Source organism: Sciurus vulgaris (genome assembly GCF_902686455.1).
Source record: "Sciurus vulgaris genome assembly, chromosome: 2".
Taxonomy (NCBI): Eukaryota; Metazoa; Chordata; class Mammalia; order Rodentia; family Sciuridae; genus Sciurus; species Sciurus vulgaris.
The window spans coordinates 124256573-124275121 of record NC_136462.1 but is presented as its reverse complement, the minus strand read 5'-3'; the positions used below and the strand labels follow the sequence as shown (position 1 = coordinate 124275121).

The 18549-nt window shown below is 40.4% G+C and overlaps 1 protein-coding gene across 1 annotated transcript in view; it reads right to left on the bottom strand.

Annotated features, from left to right (window-relative positions):
• Positions 1–18549, bottom strand: part of TBC1D2B (TBC1 domain family member 2B) — an 85455-nt gene that overhangs the window by 26371 nt on the left and 40535 nt on the right. Inside the window, 4 exon segments of the mRNA XM_079129372.1 lie at positions 1038–1148; positions 13090–13473; positions 14152–14381; positions 17850–18013. Coding sequence (XP_078985498.1) covers positions 1038–1148; positions 13090–13473; positions 14152–14381; positions 17850–18013 — 889 coding nt within the window.

Genomic DNA, 18549 nt, shown 5'->3' with positions numbered 1-18549 from the left:
GCTTGCCTTTCATGTGTGAGGCACTGGGTTTGATCCTCAGCATCACATAAAAATAAACTAAATAAAGTAGAGATATCCATCTACAACTAAAAAGGTTTAAAAAAAAAAAAAAAAAAAAAGATCAACTGTGGCCCTCTTCTTCCTTCTAGGGGTATGGCACAGAAGGGTTCTGACAATCAAAGGTCTAGATGCCAATACATGCCTCACTGCCCCCTGCACAGGGCTCTCAGCAGAAACCAGGCCACTTGCTAATTACTGAGATCAAATTGGTGCCACTATGCACATTGGCCATGAGTGGCCACCCCATGCCATAGAAACTTTCTTAGGACATTGTGACCCATGTCCAGCTCCCAACTGCCACCTGATCAGACAAATCAAACACACCCTGAAAAACATGCAGGAATAAGGCCTGAGAAGATGTTTTGACAACTGCTCAAAAATGTACATAAGAGGGCTGGGGATATAGCTCAGTTGGTTGAGTGCTTGCCTCACAAGCACAAGGCCCTGGGTTCAAATCCCCAGTACCGCAAAAAAAAAAAAAAAAAAAATGTACATAAGATATAACATCTGTGGACAAGTGTTAGTTAATTATAACTTACTGGATGACAGCTAGAATGTCTGTGGTCCCTTTACACTTGGAAAAGCCCTTTCTAGTCATAATTACGTCTTAAGTGGAGAGTTGGTGGATTTATAGTGGAGTTATTATCCTCACCACCCTGATTTATAGATATGGAACTAAATAGCATAAATCAAAATTCAATTAATCTTAATGATTTTATTTAACACCCACCCCCACCAAAACACCATTAAGATTGCGTACATGTGAATGAGAGCCACATCTAAGGGAATTTCTCTTTGCCTTCATCAAAGACAAAGTACATTGCTCTATGACAATATATACTTTAAATACATTTTGATACCAGTGGTCACATTTCTTCAAGCATGGCAGCTAAACTGGTTTTAAAGTACACCCATTTAAAAATGGTTTCCTAACTTTCCCTCCTACCAGGTAATAGAATATGCTCATGCAGACCCACCTTTGCCATGAGATCTCTCTCTCTCCTTTCTGCATTTCTTCGTAGAGCTGAGAGTTCCAAAATTTCTTTATTTAGAAATTTATTTTGGGTTTTGTACCCCTGAAGATTATCCTGTTGGGGCAAAAAACAAAGACCATCAATTCACACTGCTTGAATGTTAACTAATTAACCTATGTGATTAGCATCTTGCTGCCTCACCAAACAGTTCTGCTAAGTTAGGACAAGTTATAATGTACTGGAAGCTATTAATGGGAACTAACTTTCTGACTGATCTTTTTGGCCACGTGTGGCAGTAGAAGGAAGGCAGGCACTGCTGCTGTCATGAAGGAGATGGAAAAAATAGTGACTGAATGGTGGTGATTTTTCTCAACTGATGACAGGAGAGGTAAATAAGACTTATCCTAAGTCTATGCAACTATTTCATCTATTCATATTCACTGAGGTGGTATAAAACAAGCAAAACCTTACGTTCTTTTAAACTAGAGAAATTAAACAGATTCTCTGTAGGTTCTCATTTTATCAAGTTTGTTTAAAAAAAAAAATAAAAGATGACAAAAATGTACAAAAACCCTTAACTGAAATTTATTACAGTAAATAATGAATATCTACAACCTACGATGGATAAGTCACTTAAATGGGCTCTTCCATTTTTTGAAAAATTTCAAACTTATGGAAAAGATGAAAGAAAAGTACGAGAGGAGTAGGACTGTGGCAGAGCACTGGCCTAGCATGCACAAGGCCCAGTTCGGTCCCCAGCACTGCAAAGCAAACAACCAAACCAAACAAAACCCAAGAATGCCAGAATGCCATTCACCTAATTCACTGACTGTTAATTTTTGCCATATTTACTTTATGTCCTCAAGAGAAGGTAACAATGGGGCTGGGGTTGTAGCTCTGTGGTGGGGCACTTGCCTAGCACATGTGAGGCACTGTGTCTGATCCTCAGCACCACATAAAAACAAATAAAGTTAAGTCCATCTACAACTAAAAATATCTTAGAAAAAAAGAGAGCGAATGTGACAAGCCAATGACAAGTTCTGCCAAGGTCAAAAACAAGCAAAAAAGGCAAGAAGAATTTTCATGTAAAATGCCGTTAAAACAAACATCATGGAACTTTTTAGACCATTATAATAATAAAAACAAACAGTGAATTGAAGAAGTTTCTAAACAAAGAGACTAATTAGAACTACCTTTAAGGCAGTGATTTCTAAATGCTCCTTATAAATTCAGTCTTTTATAAGTGTGTCCCCTGCCCCATGCTGTTTGTAATTATTTCTCTTTTATAACCAGACAGGCTGGTGCATGAGGTTCCTGAGGAATCTCTGATCCCTCAGTCACAGAAGAGAGTCTGTTCAGGGCAGCTCCAAGGGCAGGCCAGAGTGGTCAAGGAAGATACTGATCCTTGTGTTATCACAGGAAGGAGATGGCTGCCATTCTCCAGGGATGCGTCCACAGACATGCCCCACTCTCCAAACTTGAAAACCCCTGAGGGTAAGCAATTTTTCCCATAAAATGCAGAAGAACTGAAAAAGTTTCAATGGCCCCTTCAATTTCAGACATTTATGGAGTGTCTGGTGTAGGTTACAGGTGCCACATGAGGCATGTGCCGTTCTTGATCTCATTCACAACTCAGGGAGCCTTTCTCGTCATTTCTGTCTCCTAGGTACAGAACTGAGGCACCCATCCAGGAAGCATCTGGCAGGGAAAAAGGCTTCTGAGGGCTTGGCCTGGTGGGTTCCCCACCTATGTGCTCAGCCCCAACTCCCACCTGCACTTTGATATGCATCACACCTGATCAGCCTCAGCAAGACAAGTCCTTAAAACACCAAATGTCAAACCCAAAAGGAGTTCCACTGATTTTGTTTTCTGACCTGAATCATGGTGTCCTCCTCTCTCCTAACATCTGAGCAGTGAACAAACACATTACCACAAGGCAGGCCAATCAAAGGCAGGTGGACTGGAGAGCAACTGAAGAATATACTCAGCAATGATGGGCAGAGACCAATGACACCAGATGGGACAGTAAGAGCAAGTCATTATTGTGTCACATCTATGTCTTTTTTTTTTTAAGTTTTCTGTAGTTTTTATTTTATTTTTGACAGAAGAATACATTTATTCATTTTGATAGAACATAAATAAATGGAGTATAATCTCTCATTTTTCTGATTATACATATCGTAGGATCACATCGGTCATGAAGCCATACATGTACATGAGGCAATAATGTCTATTTCACTCTACTATCATTCCTAAACTACACTTTGTATTAAAGTCTAAGTAAATCCAGATCATTTATTTTAAGGATAGTCCTCTAGAAAGAAGAAAATGCTCACAGCAATGATAACATCTGACAATTAAAATCCAGGCACTGTGTGCTTGGGCCCCATGTGGACCACCTCCCTTTAACCTATACAATGCCCTACAGGGTTCCCAGATGAACACACCGAGGCAGATGTGAGGCCACCTGCCCATGGTCAGAGCTCCTAAGTGCTCAAGCTGGATTTGCACCCAGCCAGGCCTGGCTTCAGAGCCTGCACTCAGTCTAAATCACCATTACACTGCTCCGCAGCCCCTTTCCTGGTGCTTATGATAGCTGTGATTCTGCCTTCATCCTTGTGCCTTCAAACCAACCTGTGAGCTCTAGGAGGACAGAGACTGTTCCACATGCAGAGCTCAAAGGCTGCTGGCACCTGGCTAAACGAACAGATCAGAGTATAAAGTAGGAAAAGTTGTGTTCATGAAGACACTCACAAAACACAGAAGACACAGATGAAGGGAATGTGGCACAGCCAGAGGATGGACCATGCCAGACTGTTAGTGACAGCAACCCAGGTGCTATTGAATGAAATTCTACAGTTTACCTACTTCAAAAACAGGAGAATGACATGTACATGGAAAAAGGCTGAAAGGAAACGTGGAATAGACAAAGTACTTAAATCACTAGGGTGGTAAAATCCCAGGACCAATATTTTGCCCCTACCTCAAAATACTATAGAAACAAAATGTAATCATGTGTCAGTCCACATAAAAGTTAGTAAGGACTGGGGATGTAGCTCAGTGGTGGAGTACTTGCCTAGAATGCATGAGGAAAAGAAAAAAGAAAAGAAAAGAAAAAGTAAGTTCCAAAAAGACAGAAATCTTTACAGGCCATATCCACTAATAACAGAATAAGAAAAATGACTAGTAAGCAATAATAAAAAGATATACAAATACATCTTAAAAATAAAAAATATAAAAACACATTTCAAACATTTATGTTTGTTTATACGTAAAAATACAGAATAGCTATGCAAATTATATCCACATATTTTTTTCCCCATCTAGACGCTTTAAATTTTGGGTCAAAGTAAAAAACAACACATCCTCTTCAACCACACAACCCAGAACTTCCAGACAAGGACAAAACACACGCTGAAACACACACCCTGAGCTCTCCCTCCTCCGCTCTCAAGCCCTTTCAGTTCTTGCAGGGCCACTGCAGGGCAGAGGTGGATTAGGTGTGAACATCTTCTACATGGCAGAGGGGACAGATACTCCTGGCACTGGCACTAACAGGACCCAGGTAGAGCTCTGTCAGGAAACATGAGGTCCTGACCCAGGCTGGTGACACTCTCCCACCTGGAATCCTGCCTCTTAATAAACTGTCCCCACTTAATCTCACTGTTGTGGAATTTTTGAGCCACAGGCCACAGGCCAAGTTGGGGAAAAAGATTTCACAACTGATTCAAAACCATCCCAGGCATTATGCTACAAGGAAAGGGAAGGGGAAAGTCCACTCCGATAAAACCCTGTCAGTGGTCTCCAAAGGGAGCCATGCAGAGTCACAGCAATCATGTGGCACATGTATCACATGCCTGGCTTGGCTCCCTGTGAACACTTGCCCCACACACTTCTCCACTCCAGCATGGCCATCACAGCCTGGAAACTCAACGCTCTAGCATTAGTCTCCACAAACCACAAAAACAGACAAGCTTGCAAAATGTAAATTTCAACTGATATTAGCCAAGTATATTACTGACTGGATGTCTATTAGGGTCAGGGATAGTCAAAGCTGTGTATGTAAACAAAACTGACTTCTATTGGTAACACTAACCAAGGCCTCTGTTTTATAGAGGTTATTTTTCTAGTATATTTAAGTATAAAGAAATTATACTGGGTTTTTGTTGTTGTACTGTTTTACTAACAATAATCTATTGTTTTCGTTGTTTTACTAACAAATCTTCATGGCCTCCAATATCCAGGGGATGGTGTCACTGAGATGTGGTCACTGTGGGAGACCATCTACCCATTCCAAAAATGCTGCTGTTATTCCAGGGTTTTTAAACTCCATTTTGAAACTGTCTTCAAGGTCCCTGGCCTGCTCATCATTCACTCATTCAATTTGTTGCCAGCATATGAAAGAAATGTCAAGGCTTGAAGTGTATGCCCAGTAATAACTTTGATAGCAGCAAACCTTTGCCCTTCAAGGGTAAACTCCATTTGTGAGGGCATGCATCCTTGGAGCCAAATTATTTGCAAGAAGAGAGTGAGGGACACTTTGGGGCCAGGTGGAATTGGTAGCTACAGACTTACCTGGGGTCCACTGGGGTTACCTGGGCTCTCCCCTGTCCTACGGGACACTTGTCCAACTGAAACCTTTCCAACAGAGGTCTTAAGAATTGAACTGGTGGCAGCAAGATTTGGTGACACTTTCTATGGCCTGACAGTGGTGTAGGGCCATTCAGTTCTCTCCTCTGACAACAGTTTCTCTGCAGGCGTAAGGAGCAGAATTGCCCTTGTGTCCCATAAGAGCTAGGGGCTTCTCCTCCCTCATCTGCTGGCCACCACCCCAGGTGTGACTTGGAGAGTCACTGTGGTTCAGGAAACAGATTCCCACACCAGAGCTAGCCCAGAGAGAGATGTTGTCCTCCCTTCTAAGTGTCAGGACCCTCCTAGCTTGGGCAGAGCCTAACAGGCCACTTCCCAGGCCTGCCTGGCGCAGGTCCACCTCCCCAATTGGTCCTACACTAGTTATTGGGAACAATGCTCCTGCCAAGGCCTGTGTTATGTCCTGTGGTGGGTTGACAAATTAAGTTTGTAGGTGTATTCATGTACCCAGAAGGGGCAGGTGATGGCCTCCATAGGTTCTGTGGAATAATGAAGTCCTGTGGGTGGTATAAATAGAAAGGGAAGTTCTAGCTACCTGAAACTGCTCCAAGCAATGGCAACAGTGTTGGACCAAAAGTTTCATTTATCACAGATGCTCCTTAGACGCCCAAGCAGCCCGGCTCCCTCCGGCGGGAAGCGCCTTTCTAGGCTGGCTTCTCGGAGCAGACTGCCCAGTGAGAGCCTTTCTACACAGAGCCAGCCACAAGTCCCCAAGCCAGCGGAGAACTCCGACCCACAAGCAGCCTCTGGGACCAGGGTAGCAGCCAGAGACCTCTCCAGGTCTCTCTCCCTGGAACCAGTAGCGGGCTAGGGGCAGCGTTCTTCGGAAGCACCTGCATTATCAACTTACTCCAAGACTTCAGGCTACTGAAGGCTGGGAGATGATACACTGGAAATCTACAGGGACACTATAAGCCAACAGAGGAAATCTGCAATATCACAGAGTCCCACTGACATTGACCAATATGAGAAAACAAGGGAAGAAAATGTCCCAAACAAACCTAGATACTATATCAATAAAACCCAATGACAGCACAGCAGAAGAAATGTCAGAAAGGGAGTTCAGAATGTACATAATTAAAACAATCAGGGAAGCAAACGAGGAGATGAAAGAGCAAATGCAGGCATTAAATGATCGTACCAATCAACAGTTAAAAGAGCAAATACAGGAAGCAAAAGATCATTTCAATAAAGAGTTAGAGATACTGAAAAAAAACCAAACAGAAATCCTTGAAATGAAGGAACAATAAACCAAGTTAAAAACTCCATAGAAAGCATAACCAATAGGATAGAACACCTGGAAGATAGAACCTCAGATATTGAAGACAAAATATTTAATCTTGAAAACAAAGTTGACCAAACAGAAAAGAAGGTAAGAAATCATGAACAGAATCTACAAGAATTATGGGATATCATGAAGAGGCCAAATTTAAGAATTATTGGGATTGAGGAAGGCTTAGAGAAACAAACCAAAGGAATGAACAATCTATTCAATAAAATAATATCAGAAAATTTCCCAAATCTGAAGAATGAAATGGAAAACCAAGTACAAGAGGCTTATAGGACTCCAAATATACAAAATTACAACAGACCCACACCAAGGCACATTATAATGAAAATACCTAACATACAAAATAAAGAGAGAATTTTAAAGGCCATGAGAGAAAAGAATCAGATTACATTCAGGGGGAAACCAATAAGAATATCAGCAGATTTTTGAATCCAGACCCTAAAAGCTAGAAGGGCCTGGAACAACGTTTACCAAGCCTTGAAAGAAAACGGATGTCAACCAAGAATCTTATACCCAGCAAAACTTACTTTCAGATTTGACGATGAGATAAGATCCTTCCATGATAAACAAAAGCTAAAGGAATTTACAAAAAGAAAGCCGGCATTACAGAACATTCTCAGCAAAATATTCCATGAAGAAGAGATGAAAAACAACGATGCAAATCAGCAACAGGAGGAACTAGCCTAAAGGAATAGCCAAATAAAGGAGAAACCAAATCATGTCAAAAAACAAAAATGAGTCAAATGACTGGGAATACAAATCATATCACAATCATAACCCTGAATGTTAATGGCCTGAACTCATCAATCAAAAGACATAGACTGGCAGAATGGATTAAAAAGAAAGACCCAACAATGAGCCTGCAAGAGACTCATCTCATAGAAAAAGACATCCACAGACTAAAGGTGAAAGGATGGGAAAAAACATACCATGCACACGGACACAGCAAAAAAGCTGGAGTATCCATCCTCACTTCAGATAATGTGGACTTCAAGCCAAAACTAGTCAGAAGGGATAAAGAAGGACATTATATACTGCTTAAAGGAAGCATAAATCAGCAAGACGTAACAATCATAAATATCTATGCCCCGAACATTGGCTCATCCATGTACGTCAAACAAATACTTCTCAATTCCAGAAATCAAATAGACCACAACACAATAATACTAAGCAATTTTAACACACCTCTCTCACCACTGGATAGATCGTCCAAACAAAAATTGAATAAAGAAATCATAGATCTCAATAACACAATCAACAATTTAGACTTAACCGACTTATATAGAATATACCATCCAACAAAGAACGAATACACTTTCTTCTCAGCAGCACATGGCTCCTTCTCTAAAATAGACCATGTTTTATGCCACAAAGCTACTGTTAGCAAATACAAGAAGATAGAGATACTACCTTGTACTCTATCAGATCATAATGGATTGAAATTAGAAATAAATGACAGAATAAAAAACAGAAACTTCTCCAATACTTGGAGATTAAATAATACACTATTATACGATGAATGGATAACAGAAGACATCAGGAGGGAAATTTAAAAATTCTTAGAAGTAAACGAGAACAAAGACATCATATCAAAATCTCTGGGACACTATGAAAGCAGTACTTAGAGGAAGATTTATTTCATGGGGCGCATTCAACAAAAGAAGTAGAAATCAACAAATAAACGACTTAACACTACAGCTCAAAGCCCTAGAAAAAGAAGAGCAGACCAACAACAAAAGTAGTAGAAAACAGGAAATAGTTAAAATCAGAGCCGAAATCAACGAAATTGAAACAAACAAAAAAAAAAAAATCGGAAAAATTAACAAAATAAAGAGTTCATTCTTTGAAAAAATAAACAAAATTGATAAACACTTAGCCACACTAACAAAGAGAAAGAGGGAGAAAACTCAAATTACTAAAATTCGGAATGAACAAGGAAATATCACAACAGACACGAGTAAAATACAAAACATAATTAGAAAGTATTTTGAATATCTATATTCCAACAAAACAGAAAACCTCGAAGACATCAACAAATTTCTAGAGACATATGAATTACCTAGACTGAATGAGGAGGACATACACAACTTAAATAAATCAATTTCAAGCAATGAAATAAGAGGTCATCAAAAGCCTACCAACAAAGAATAGTCCGGGACCAGATGGATTCTCAGCCGACTTCTACAAAACCTTTAAAGAAGAGCTCATTCCAATACTCCTCAAAGTATTCCATGAAATAGAAGAGGAGGGAACCCTCCCAAACTCATTCTATGAAGCCAATATCACTCTGATACCTAAACCAGACAGAGACACTCAAGGAAAGAAAATTTCAGACCAATATCCTTAATGAACATTGACGCAAAAATTCTCAACAAAATTTTAGCAAATCGCATACAAAATATATTAAAAAGATAGTGCACCACGATCAAGTGAGTTTTATCCCAGGGATGCAAGGTTGGTTCAACATCCGGAAATCAAACAATGTCATTCACCATATCAACAGACTAAAAGTTAAGAAACACATGATTATTTCAATAGATGCAGAAAAGCATTCGATAAAATACAGCACCCCTTCATGCTCAAAACACTAGAAAAAATTGGGGTAGTGGGAACATTCCTTAACATTGTGAAGGTTATCTATGCTAAGCCCATGGCCAATATCATTCTAATTGGTGAAAAACTGAAAGCATTCCCCCTAAAAACTGGAACAAGGCAGGGATGCCCTCTTTCACCACTTCTATTCAACATCATTCTTGAGACTCTAGCCAGAGCAATTAGACAAACCAAAGAAATTAAAGGGATACAAATTGGAAAAGAAGAACTCAAAGTATCCCTGTTCGCTGATGACATGATTATATATTTAGAGGAACCTGGAAATTCCACCAGAAAACTCTTAGAACTCATAAGTGAATTCAGTAAAGTAGCAGGTTACAAGATCAATGCTCATAAATCCAATGCATTTTTATACATAAGTGATTCATCTTCAGAAAGAGAAATTAGGAAAACTACCCCATTCACAATAGTGTCGAAAAAAATAAAATACTTGGGAATCAATCTCACAAAAGAGGTGAAAGACCTCCTCAATGAGAACTACAGAACACTAAAGAAAGAAATTAAAGAAAACCTTAGAAGATGGAAAGATCTCCCATGTTCATGGATAGGAAGAATTAATATTGTCAAAATGGCCATACTACCAAAAGTGCTATACAGATTCAATGCAATTCCAATTAAAATCCCAATGATGTACCTTACAGAAATAGAGCAAGCAATTATGAAATTCATCTGGAAGAATAAGAAACCCAGAATAACTAAAGCAATCCTCAGTAGAAAGAGCAAAGCAGTAGAAGGAGCAAAGCAATACCAGATCTTCAACTCTATTACAAAGCAATAGTAACAAAAACGGCATGGTATTGGTACCAAAATAGACAGGTAGATCAATGGTACAGAATAGAGGACATGGACACAAACCCAAATAAATACAATTTTCTCATACTAGACAAAGGTGCCAAAAATATGCAATGGAGAAAAGATAGCCTCTTCAACAAATGGTGCTGGGAAAACTGGAAAACCATATGCAACAGAATGAAATTAAACCCCTATCTCTCACCCTGCACAAAACTCAACTCACAGTGGATCAAGGACCTTGGAATCACACCAGAGACCCTGCATCTTATAGAAGAAAAAGTAGGTCCAAATCTTCAACTTGTTGGCTTAGGATCAGACTTCCTTAACAGGACTCCCATAGCCCAAGAAATAAAAGCAAGAATCAACAAGTAGGATAGATTCAAACTAAAAAGCTTTCTCTCAGCAAAGGAAACTATCAGTAATGTGAAGAGAGAGCCTACAGAGTGGGAGAATATCTTTGCCACTCATACTTCAGATAGAGCGCTAATTTCCAGAATCTATAAAGAACTTAAAAAACTCTACACCAAGAATACAAATAATTCAATCAACAAATGGGCTAAGGAAATGAACAGACACTTCACAGAAGATGTACAAGCAATCAACAGATATATGAAAAAATGTTCAACATCTCTAGTAATAAGAGAAATGCAAATCAAACTACCCTAAGATTTCATCTCACCCAATTAGAATGGCGATTATCAAGAACACAAGCAACAACAGGTGTTGGCGAGGATGTGGGGGAAAAGTACACTCATACATTGCTGATGGGGTTGCAAATTAGTGCAGCCACTCTGGAAAGCAGTATGGAGATTCCTCAGAAAGCTTGGAATGGAACCACCATTTGAGCCAGCTCTCCCACTCCTTGGCCTATACCCAAAGGACTTAAAATCAGCATACTACAGAGATACAGCCACATCAATGTTCATAGCTGCTCAATTCACCATAGCCAGATTGTGGAACCAATCTAGATGCCCTTCAGTTGATGAATTGGATAAAGAAACTGTGGCATTACAGAGTGGGAGAATATCTTTGCCAATCATACTTCAGATAGAGCACTAATCTCCAGAATCTATAAAGAACTCAAAAAACTCTACTCCAAGAATTCAAATAATCCAGTCGACAAATGGGCTAAGGAAATGAATAGACACTTCACAGAAGAAGATCTACAAGCAATCAACAAACATATGGAAAAATGCTCAACATCTCTAGTAATAAGAGAAATGCAAATCAAAACTACACTAAGATTCCATCTCACCCCAATTAGAATGGCGATTATCAAGAATACAAGCAACAACAGGTGTTGGCGAGGATGTGGGGAGAAAGGTACACTCATACATTGCTGGTGGGACTGCAAATTAGTGCAGCCACTCTGGAAAGCAGTGTGGAGATTCCTTAGAAAACTTGGAATGGACCCTCCATTTGACCCAGCTATCCCACTCCTTGGCCTATACCCAAAGGACTTAAAATCAGCATACTACAGAGATACAGCCACATCAATGTTCATAGCTGCTCAATTCACAATAGCCAGACTGTGGAACCAACCTAGATGCCCTTCAATTGATGAGTGGATAAAGAAGCTGTGGTATATATATATACAATGGAATATTACTCAGCCATAAAGAATGATAAAATTATGTCATTTGCAGGCAAATGGATGAAATTGGAGAATATCATGCTAAGAGAGATAAGCCAATCTCAAAAAGCCAAAGGAAGAATGATATCGCTAATTAGTGGATGATGACACATAATGGGGGGAGGGAAGGGTTAGTGTTAGGGTTAGAGTTAGGGTTAGGGAGGGGGGCAAGTATGGAGGAAGGAAGCTCTGTTTAGAGGGAAAAGAGGGGTGGGAGGGGTGGGGGGAAGGGAAAAAATAACAGAATGAATCAAACAACATTACTCTATGTAAATTTATGATTACACAAATGGTATGCCTTTATGCCATGTACAAACAGAGAAACAACATGTATTCCATTCGTTTACAATAAATAAATAAAAAAAAAAAAAAAAAGAAACTGTGGCATATATATACAATGGAATATTACTCCGCCATGAAGAATGATAAAATTGTGGCATTTGCAGGCAAATGGATGAAACTGGAGAATATCATGCTAAGTGAGATAAGCCAATCTCAAAAAACTAAAGGACAAATGATCTCGCTGATAAGCTGATGAGGACATATAATGGGGGGTAGGAGGAGTTAGCGTTAGGGTTAGGGTTAGGTTTACGGTTAGGAATAAGGAGGGTGGTAAGAATGGAGGAAGGAAGGACTGTATAGAGGGAAAAGAGGGGTGGGGGGTGGGGGGAAGGGAAAAAAATAACAATGAATCAAACAACATTGCCCTATGTAAATTTATGATTTTTAATAAAAAAAAATGGGAAAAAAAAAAAAGAGAGATGCTCCTTAGAATGTCAAGAGTTATTTAACTATAGCTGGGGATGTAGGTCAGTGGTACAGCACTTGTCTAGAATGTAGGAGGCACTGGGTTCCATCCTCAGCACTGTAAATAATAATAATAATAATAATAATAATTTTTTAAAAAATGACTATTACTTAACCAGAAGTTCTGTTACACTTGTCCCCCCTCCCAAAAAAGGGCACAGTTGCTCAGTTGTCTCAACAAATTATCTGACAGAGGCCAGTGCCTGTGGGATGTGACGGAGCTCACTGGTTTCTGGATCTCTGTCACAGGAATCAGACGCTGCGCTTACTTTCAGCCTGTCCAGTTCCAGCTGGTCCCTGCTGACTGGGGCGGTCAAGGGGGAGCCAGGCCCAGAAGAGGGAGAAGTCACGCTGCCCTCAGACTCGCTGAGCTTGATGATGACCTCGTCCTTGGCCTGGATGGTCTCCATCAGCATCCCCAGCTGCTCGTTGAGCTCGCCCACCTTGCTTTTCAGTGTTCTCACTTCCTGCTGGAGACTCTCCTTCTCCAGGGTGAACCTCTCCAGCTGGCTGCTGAGCCCCAGAATCTGGTCGTCCTTTTGATGGAGAAGTTCCAGCAAATCCCCAGGGACCCCCTCACAGAGTCGACTGCTTGTGAAATACTTGTCATATTGGGATGACCGGACTGTCTGCTGGAGCAGCCGAACCAGCTCCTGGGAGCCAAGAGGAAGATCAGGTGAAGGGCAGGGAGAGCCAAGGCAGGGAGGAAAAGCAGAAATCATGACAAGGCTATAGGGAGCAATCACTGGAACTTGAGGAAATGCAAAAACTTTACTGGAAACATTTTAATACTGAACTTCCTCTTGAAAGATCTCAAAAATAGAGAGGAAAAAAATATTTACTTCATGAAGACTGACTGTAGAGAACAATAATAGGAAACAGGAAATAATGGAGTGCATACTGTAATTAGCATTGGTTCCTGGCAAATATTCATCAGTATTAGAGACTCTGCTCTGAGATTCACTGAACTGCTGAGCAGTTAAGTTTAATTAGGTTTGATCAGCTCATAAAGAAACTATGCTGTTCAACAGGACATGGAAACTCTTTAAATTGTTAAAGAACTCTGGGCTGAAGCCATATTTAGGGAGTCAGCCTCAGGGGCAGAACTGGGTGAAAGTGCTGACAGCACTGTCCTGTGACCTCTTTTAAGGGACCTTCTCTCTCCCTGGAAATTCAAAGACTGGGCAGAGTGGTAGGGCCCAGCATGGTGCCACTGCAACATGAAGCTCTAGGGGAGAGGCACCTCCTGGGAGATGGACCGTGAACCAGGCTTTCCTCCTTGGTCTCGACCTGCACAAGTGGGGTAAGACAGAAGTCTGAAGGTCAGTTACCTTCTGACTGGACAGGTCCTTCCTCAGTCGCTCCAGCTCCTCCTGCTGGCTCTGAACCTGCAGCTGCAACTCGGAGGCTGGCTTGCTTATGCCACCACCTGACATCCCCTCGCTGGAAGGGTCACCACTGCTGTGACGATTTTTGTATGATCCAATTATGTCCTTCAAAGGGCGTTTTCCTTTGTAGGGGTTACGTCCAAAGTCAAAGGGGAATCCTGAGGCAGTTACTCCTACATAAAACAAAACTTGCTTTTTTAAGAGCAGGCCAAATCTTCCATTTGGAAACTACAATAAAATAGTGTTCTAATGAATCACCCTCCTGGGAGTTTGTATTCACCATTCTCATAATTCTAGAGAATGATCAAACCAAAGATAATGTCCCCACTGAATCTCTCCTCAGAAGACGACCAGGTGGTCACTTTAAAAGATACTAGGGCTGGGCACAGTGGCGCACACTTGTAATCCTAGCAGCTTGGGAGACCGAGGCAGGAGGATTGCAAGTTCAAAGCCAGCCTTAGTAATTTAGCAAAACCCTAATCAACTTAGCAAGACTCTGTCTTAAGGCAAAAAAAATGAAATGGGCTAGGGATGTGGCTCAGTGGTTGAATTCTTGTTGCCAAAAAAAAAAAAAAAAAGAAAAAAGAAAAAAAAATAGAAAAGACACAGTAGGAATCCTTGGCTTCCTGTTTTTACTAATCTGTCTTTTGTTTAAAAAAGAACCAAATGCATATTTTTAAGAATTATAAACACATATTTTAAAGCCATGACTTTAAGCAAAAATGAGTATTTTTTAAAATATCATGCGATCCAAATAAATTTTAGTGTAGTCGGCATAAAATACATAAGTCAAAATATAAATAGGGGACCCAAAAGGGCATATATTGTAAAAACTGACTTATCTAAAACTGGGAGCAGCACAGTGGTCCCTGGAAGACACATGGGAAAGGGCAGCTGGCAGCTGGCACCTAAGCAAGCACTGGTTACATGGTGTGTTTGCTTTGTGACAATTCATGAAGCAACTCTCACTTGTGAACTTTTCTGTATATGATGTCTTGATATAAAGTTTACTTAAAAACAGGGAAAAAAGACAAGGAAGGGTAGTCTGCTTCCTACAAATAACATGGACAATAAAGATGGTGAACTGATTATTACAGCTGATACAGGAAATGCTCACAAATCAAGGAAGATCAAAGTCCAAAGACATCAGTGTCTTTCACAGAGCTCTCCCTCACAGGAAAGCAGGGCTGGGCAGAAGCTGAAACAGCTGTTGCCAGTTAGCAAAACACTCTCCAACAGTGCTGAGAGATTCTCAACCCTTCCAAGGCACTAGTCACACTGATTGTCCCTTCCCAATCTTGCTCACATTCATGCCTTCCGTTTCATTCTCAGTTTCTGCTAGAAGTCAGAGGAAGAGTGCTCATTTTCAATGATCAAAAGATCCAGTCCAAACCATTCTTCCAGGAAGCATTCCCAGGTCACAGTGAGACTGTCCTGGGTACTCCCATTGACGGTCATGCACTGGGCAGCTCATGTTCCACCAGCTACCGAGTACACCATGACACATGGGCAGTGGGTTTCACAACATGGTTCTATGGAACATGAGGTAAGCCCCCTCTCAAAGTGAATTATGGATGGCCTTTCCCAGGAGACAAAAAAAATGGTTATCTTTAGTAAATTCTTGCTCTTCCTATAAAGATTTCCCAAAATTATGCCTCCTGTTCTTGCTGGTCCATTCTGAATCAAGCATAAGGCAAAATTTCAAAATTATTTATTGTAATTTTGTTTAAAATACTAATATTGCCTTAATGAATCAGTGAATCTAGATTATGAATGGCTACTACAATCATTAAGCAAAAGGCTCATGGAGAATATTATGAAAGGACCAGACTGATACCCCTAAACCCTGATCAACTGAAATATTATCAGAGAAAAGACCAGACATGGTGTGGCTCCAGAGGTAATGCAACAGCAAATAAACAGCACCCTGTCTCCAAGAAAATGTAGTCCTGTTCAAATTAAAAGTTAACCCTGAATCTGAGCAGGCTTCTAGCTATGACTAGCAGCATGGAGGAAATGCAAGGAATGGAGGAATATGTTAAATGATCACCATTCCCACCCCAAAATATACAGTTAGCAAAATCCAGACGTGGGAAAGTCTTAGCTTGAGGATCTGATTTCCTCTACACATAAGGCAGGGGGCAGGGAAGGGGAAAGGAAGCAGTTTGGATAAAAGAGACTTAAGAAGACTTGTCACTAAATACAACGTGTGATGTGGGGAGCCATCCTTATCTAGCAGAATCAGACAAGGTTGAGCCATGGAACACAGAGGCCTGACTTCCAGGAACCGGCTACCAGGAAGGACTGCCCAGATCCCCGAGGAGTACGAGGTGCTATGTGGGGAGTGGTTCTCTGGTTCTGATAGTTTCCCTAACCAAATTGGCTTCTGTAACTCCACCCCATTCTGTTTATCACAGAAGAAGCCCCTCTCATTCCAGGCCCCTGTACCTGTGTGACTATAATAAAAGAGAGTTGGGCTACTCCATGTTGTTAGAGGCCAGATCTGGTATGGCCAGATCCATCAAGCCCCCTCTCATTTTAAGAGTATTGGCTCTTGAGGATTTGTTGATTAGATAGGTTTATGGGTAATTGATTGATTTATAGCCAACATCGTCCTCTAGCAGTTAACCCTTTTCTCATCCATACGGGACATGGCTGAGAAACCCCCAGTGTGAGCCTTGGTTGGATCTTCATTTGAACAAACTGAATACTTATGAAACAACTGGGGACTTAGACACTATAAAGGATTTACTATAACTGCTTTCAGATGTAATAATTGAAGCTATAGTTGTAAATTTTTTAAAAAAGAGTTATCTCTTAGAGATTCCTATTAAGTATTTACAAATGTCCAGAATTTAAAATAATACAACCTGGTGGTGTGTGCAAGAAAGGGTAGAAGCTGAGAGGAGACAAAGACAGAATAAGAGAGACTATAAGTTCAAAACTAAGAAAGCTGGTGATGGGTGCTATAGCTTATGTCTTGAATATCCCCAAAGGCTAAGTCTTGGTCCCCAGCTTGGTATTACTGCAAGGTGGTGACAACTTTAAGAGGTGGGGCCTGGTGCCAGGTCTTTTGGTCACTGGAATATGACCACTCCAGGGATCTTAGCCCCTTTCTCCTCTAACACTTTTTCTCCCTGGACAGGAAGTGAACAGCTTTACTCTGCCACACACTTTTGCCATGCTGTGCTGCCACAGGCCCAAAGCAATGAGCAAGTGACTAAAACCCGCCAAGCCAAGAGTCAAAATAACCCTTTTCTCTCCTTAAGTTGATTACCTCAGGTATTTGATACAGTAATGAAAAGATGACTAACACAATGTGTATACCAGAATTCATGACACTATAATCTCTTCATCTGAATACAACTCCAACTTCTGTAAATAAACCTTTTTAAATTAATATTTCCATATAGAACAGCATGATTTCCAGATCTTCTATTTCCTGGAAAAGGTTAACAGCCATTGGACTAGTCATTTATTCTTACAGCATTTCATTTTTCAAGTCTTTATGCTTTATGTCCCACAGGGAGCCCCTGTTGGGTCCTACACTTCTAGAAATAGCTACCAATAAAGTAGCTCCCATGTCACAGGGTTAACAGAAGGCGGCAGAGAAAGAGACAGAGCACAGGAACATGTTGTACCTTTGTTTCCCTCAGGCATCTGCTTCTTTCTTTCTTCTTGTACCATGGATTCCTCCAGGTCCTTAGAAGGTGGGTCTAAAAGTTCCCACTCTTCATTGGTATAAAACACAGTCTTCCGACTATCACTATGCCCTCGCCCAGGACGGAAAGATGACATTGAATTTCTATTGGGAAAAAAAAAGGATCGTGTTATTTAAAAACATGGAAAAGTAAAACAAGTATACAGAGTTCACAAAAATTAAAATTAAAAGATCAGAAAACACCTGGTGGTTAGGTTATGGAGAAATGGAAAATTTTATACATTGCTGGTGGGAACATAAACCAGTACTTTTATCATGTAGTGTAATTCAACAATACACCATTAAATGGAAGAAGTACCTCTCCAAGATCCTAGCATTTTCTGAACTCTTATATGTGTTCATAAGAAGACACAAGAACATTCACTGCAGCACTGCTAGTATTTAAAAAAAAAAAAGTAAAATGACCTAAACATCCATCGATAAACTGTAGCAAATTCATATAATCAAGTGCTATAATAGCACTTAAAATGAATTCATTCATTTTAATATTTACTGAATGCCTACTATGTACTAGGCACTATCTGGGTGCTTGGGATACCACAGTGAACAAAATTGCAAGAGTATTATCCTTGTGGAACATGTATATTGCAGTTAGAGCTACATGTATCATGGGGAGAACT